The sequence below is a fragment of the Lytechinus pictus genome, chromosome 6 (assembly GCF_037042905.1).
Source record: "Lytechinus pictus isolate F3 Inbred chromosome 6, Lp3.0, whole genome shotgun sequence".
NCBI classification, from domain to species: Eukaryota; Metazoa; Echinodermata; class Echinoidea; order Temnopleuroida; family Toxopneustidae; genus Lytechinus; species Lytechinus pictus.
The window spans coordinates 27,418,618-27,424,094 of NC_087250.1; the positions used below are offsets into that span (position 1 = coordinate 27,418,618).

General features: G+C 33.4%; 1 protein-coding gene across 1 annotated transcript; it reads left to right on the forward strand.

The window, feature by feature from the left end:
• The first annotated feature begins 232 nt into the window (after window positions 1-232).
• On the forward strand, window positions 233-5,023 carry LOC135154454 (uncharacterized). Its single transcript, XM_064100598.1, has one exon. It carries the CDS (start codon window positions 263-265, stop codon window positions 1,922-1,924), a length of 1,662 nt encoding a protein of 553 aa, XP_063956668.1. The 5' UTR covers window positions 233-262; the 3' UTR covers window positions 1,925-5,023.
• The last annotated feature ends 454 nt before the right edge of the window (window positions 5,024-5,477 follow it).

A 5,477-nucleotide genomic window follows, 5' to 3' on the forward strand; every position in this document is an offset into this window, starting at 1 on the left:
CATTATACAAGGATCTTAATTCAACTAAAGAGAAAAAAAAAGTATTAAATTAAGCGTTGTTTTATCGGTTCACAAAACAAAGCAAGAAAAATTAAGATTAAATCTGAGAACACTTTCACTGTAAAGGTTTCTGAGAAAGCGAGATAATGTTTAATATATCCTCGTAATTTTTTGTTCAAATGTTTCTTGAGTTAATTTTAACTTTTCTTGCGTTTTTTGTTTTGTTTTTTAGGTAGGCTACTGTCCCCATTTTCTCTTCGTCATGGCGTCTAAGTTCCCAACAAAGAAGGGTGGAGAGGTAGAGCTTCGTACAAGGAAAGGTCATGACATGACCTGGTCATGTGACAAGCATGGTGAGCCAATCAAATTTTACTGTAAGAAACACAAAATTCCCATATGTCATCCATGCGCTACCAAAAATCACAGCCAGAAACCATGTGAGCTAGACGACATCGAGGATGTTATCTTCGAAAGGAGAAGACAGCTAGATGAAAAACGGCCAAAAATACAGGAACTTCAGAAACAAATGGAAGCCCTCAAAGCGAAAATAAAGACTACATCAACGTCTGGAAGTACTCATCTTCGGAAAATTGACAACAACATTCAAGCTTCATATTACGACAAGATCGAATCTGTTGGAGAAAAGGAGAACAGGATGATTAGGGTTATTAACGAGGAGGCAGATGAGGAAATAAGACTAGTAAATGAGAAGAGAGAAAAACGGATCAAAGACTGCAACACCGAGAGAGAAAAGGAGCGACAAATCATCAGAGACCAAAAAGCAAAACTTTTATCAGATGCAAAAAAAATCAGCGAAGTTGTTTCTAAGAAGATCAAAGATCTTGCTAATAAGAATCAGCATGTAATAAACACTGTAGAGAACATTGAATCAACCATCAAACGTATAAACCAACATGATGAAACATTGGTGAATGAAGCTCCTCAAGTACTTGCATCTATTGATGAAAATTTAAGTTTTAATGTTCATCAAGATGTTAGCGATTGTCTTGACCGAATACAGAATGAAGTTGAGAGAGTGAAATTTGTAGAGGGGGAAGTAGGTGGAGAATACTATGGTAAAATTGATGGGTATATCGGTAAATGGGAACTTGTCAAGTCAATTCACATTCCATCGGTTGTTAATTACCCGTATGTGCATGGTTTAGTCAGTGATGATGAGATATGTGTGCGAGACGTAGGTAACAATGTCATGTATATTACAAACATCAACACTCAACACACAGAGAAAGTCATTGATGGAGGTGTGTGGATTACATCATGTGCGCCCATAGACAGTAACGTAATAGTATGTGGTAAGGAGAGAGATGATCGCACGGGTGACAGGTTGAATGGATGCATCACTCTCTATGACAGACAATGGAAGGTGATTAGATACATCAGCATACCAGGGAATGGAGACGATTATAATAGTGTGTATGTTGATGTTGACAGGGATGGGATGATCATCGCTGCTCAGTTCTATCAGTCTAATATCTACGTCATCAATCCTGCTGATGATAAGATAGTAAACACTATTACGATGCAGGGTAAGGTGGTGTGGGGTGAGATACAAGCCTTGTCATCAGGTGATATCGTTGTGAACACAGGTTATAATGAATACACTGTCATCTCACGATCAGGAGAAGAGAAGGCTGTCATACACTGTGATGGGTCGGACTGGCCACAGTGTCGCGTTGACAAACTGACAGACACACTCTACATCGCGTACTGGGATGGAGCGCGTAATCCCATCGCAGTTGATCAGGTGTCACGTGATGGTATCATCCAGGCAAGGAAGATCGTGGAATACGAGCAATCAGATCGCACTAACTTAATGAGCCCTTGTCTCGTTACTCCTACTGGTAACTTTATAGGGTGTGATGGAAACAAACTTCTTCTCTACAAGAAGACATTAATCTTGTAAATCATCTAGACTATCAAAGGAATAATATCGGATTTGTAAGAGAAATATAGACCAGAGATTTGTTTTCACTTTTACTTCCATTTCAATTTACGTCCTTCTATCTCTATATGTACGTGACTACATTCATATACACATGGCCATGGTGTGTATAATGTTGTATCAATCCATATCAAATAGAAAACTGTCGCTAATGTCCACTCCGTCTAGATTTAGGTCTGTAATGAATGCACTCAGATCCAAATGAATAGTTTACTCGAAACCTGAACAAAATAAATGCAAAATGTGTTAACGAATTGCCTACTTGAACCAGATGGTTATTGTAGAAAGTCTTTTAGAATGGCTGAATTCAGAATTGAACGTGTTAATAACTGAACTGATGTTATTCTCCTAATAGTGATCGGATTATTCCTCGATTAAAATTGCTCTCAGCTTTTAAGGTATTTGATTCGAATCAATTAATCAGGACCCCATTTCATAAAAATGTTGACTATGATAGCAACTCATGCTAAAATGTCAATTACCATGACAACAATAACGATTCTGGTTCCTGATTGGCTGATCCAATGAAATTTGATATTCAAACTGGAGTTGTTATCATAGCCAGGTTTTATGAAATGGTACCCTGGTTGATTTCATTGTTTTTTATTCTGTGGTAAAAAAAAAAAAAAAAAAAAGAACGGAAAGGGGTCAAAACTGCATGAAATTTAAGTTTCGTAATGTACACAATCCCCCCTCATGAAGTTAGATTAAAATAAGATAAAATCTCGTAAATAATGGTGTTTAATAGGGTTCTTGTTTAGTCTACATTCATATGTCAATATAAAGGGAAAGGGATAATGTTTCCCGTATAATTCTTTTTTTGCCAATTAAATATTCTCTAGTCATGTATAACAAAATAGGTGAGATTTTTTCAAAAATATTTAGCACACGGTATATTCATCAGATTCCTGAAAGCATTGCATCATATTGCTTATTTCAATCAGTGCATTTTTCTTCGCTTGTACAACTTTTACTTTATCCTCATATCGCTTAATATTTTCAACATAGATTACTGATTAATTGTTTCCCAACACGAATAATATCATCTTACACATTGGCTACCTGACTATCAAATCTTAAGTAACAATAATATGGAAGTGAAACATTTTTTTTAAATAGTTATTTGTGTCGACGTTCTGTAATGATGTATTCGCACCTACTACGTTCAGTTATGTTTATCAACATCATGAAATTATGTCAAATTAATTTCATTATAAAGATCATATGTCAATAAAAAAAACACATGATAGGCTAGCGTACCATGCTGTAAATAAATAAAACAGGAATCTATTTTTGTTTAACAGACAGAATTAGATAATTTGTCAAATATCTGCCCATAATGTAGCTTTTGTTCGTGGTTTCATGTTAATATAATATTTAACTCGATTCAATCCATTTGTTTATTTCGTTTCTATTTTAAATTGTGTTTAGTGTGTAAACTGGAAGTCTATTCCAGAGGCATTAGCTAAAGTGAATATTCTTAAGATGAAAATGGTTGTATTCTTCTGATCATAATTGATTCAAATTGTGTGGTTATTCTTATACATCTACCCCCCCCCCATCTCCCTTTTAACCCCTAAATTACCCCCTTGTACTGTGTAATACGACACGGATATCCATGTTGCTGCAATAAGTTGTATATAAATCGTTATTGTCTAGGGTGTGTTGTTTTAAGTTAGGAGTATATCATTTTTCAAAAGAAAAAAAATCCAACCGAATTTATTCTTACAATAATCACCTTTGTACAGGTTAAGTTTAGCTAGGGTTTATGCTTTATTTCAACTATCAATTCAATTGCCCGTTATTGTCTATATAGTATAGGTTATTGAAAGTTCGTTCCTAAAAATGGAACGGGATATAGTGCTATATGTCTACATTTTCTTCCGGTGATATGTCAGATCTAACGATTTTTCTTGTTTTTGATTGGCTGAGAAGCGCTGTTACTATGGGTAATGTCAAATGAAACGCTTGACAATCCAAACTTCTTTTTTTTTTGCTCAATATTTGTTGTTTGATCTTATACAGCTAATTACAATTTTCTTCATACAACTAGGAAAACTAATGTACATAATGAACATTTATATTATGATATAACATGTATAATGTGATGATGTTAGTATCTATTATTTCAAGTGTATATTGCAAGATGAGTAGAAACTATACTTTTTGTTTTTAAAATAATATATTTTCATTATAATTTGTTGTGAATTACTAACACTATTAAATAGAAAAATAAACCGTTTGTTGATGTATATTACTTAAATCGAGACGAAATTATTCTTACCTACTTGAGAGCTGAAAATAGTCAAGTGAAAATAGTTCGGAAATATCTTTCTGTATTAATGTATTTAGTAAATTTCGAGAAATGTTTGCCAATGCAATATACAGTGCGTCCCACAAAAAACGAAACCGAAATTTATCGATGATTTATCATAACTTAATCATAAATAAAATAGACAAATGACCTATCATTGTAAAGCTTAGAATCTTCTCTTTCATCTGCAATTACTTACATTATTTTTTATTCACGCATGAGTGAGTAAAAACAATTTGAAGAGGGGATACTAAAAAGTCATTTGGCGGGCTGTATCTGGATCTCAAAAAAGAAAACCGCATTTTGAAAAAGTTAAATATCTGCTCTTTAATTTGATACCTCAATTACAGAAAATGGTCAAGAAATAACAAAGTTCTGGTTATTTGAAATAAGGTTTGAATTTCAATAATTTCATAAAATGAAGAGGTTTTACAGGCTAGCGTTCAAAATCACTCGACACTCCGTTTTGTTGACTATCAGCCATGCATTAATTCTTTTGTTAACTATGCGATAGCTTCTGTGGGAAACCGGTGAAAACACGTTTATTTAATGAAATTATGGAAATACAAGCATTGTTTCGAGGGAACATAACTTTTTTACTTCTTGACCATTTTTTGTGATTAAGGTATCAAATAAAAGAGCAGATATTGAACTTTTTAGGCATGTGATTCTCGTTTTAAAATTCAGATACCCCCCGCCAAATGAGTTTTTGGTATCCTTTCTTCATATTGTTTTTGCTCACTCATGTGTAAATAAAAAATAATCTCAGTAATATCAGATGAAAGAGGAGATCCTAGATTTACATTGATAGGTAATTTGTCTATTGTATTTATGATTAAGTTATGATAAATCATCGCTAAATGTCGGTTTCGTTTTTTGTGGGACGCACTGTATAGTGATATACAAATTGCTGATCTAATTATCAACCGATCGGAAGAATATCTAAGATTTTAAATTGATCAAAAATACATGGTGTATTTTGAAGTTATTATCATAGTTATGAAGAGGGTGTTCTTAATACACAAATAATCACGTACTATATAATCAAGAAATTTTGTCAGCATAAATGAAAATAAATGTCAAACAAAATACCGACTTTGCTCAATGTATGATGTTTAATATATACAGCTGATTATAATTCGCTTCATAAAACTTGGAAAACTATTGTACATAACATGCATAATGAACATTATTATGATA

What these genes read in the sequence shown, in the direction of transcription:
- LOC135154454 (XM_064100598.1), top strand. Translation starts at nt 263, where the DNA reads ATGGCGTCTAAGTTCCCAACAAAGAAGGGTGGAGAGGTAGAGCTTCGT.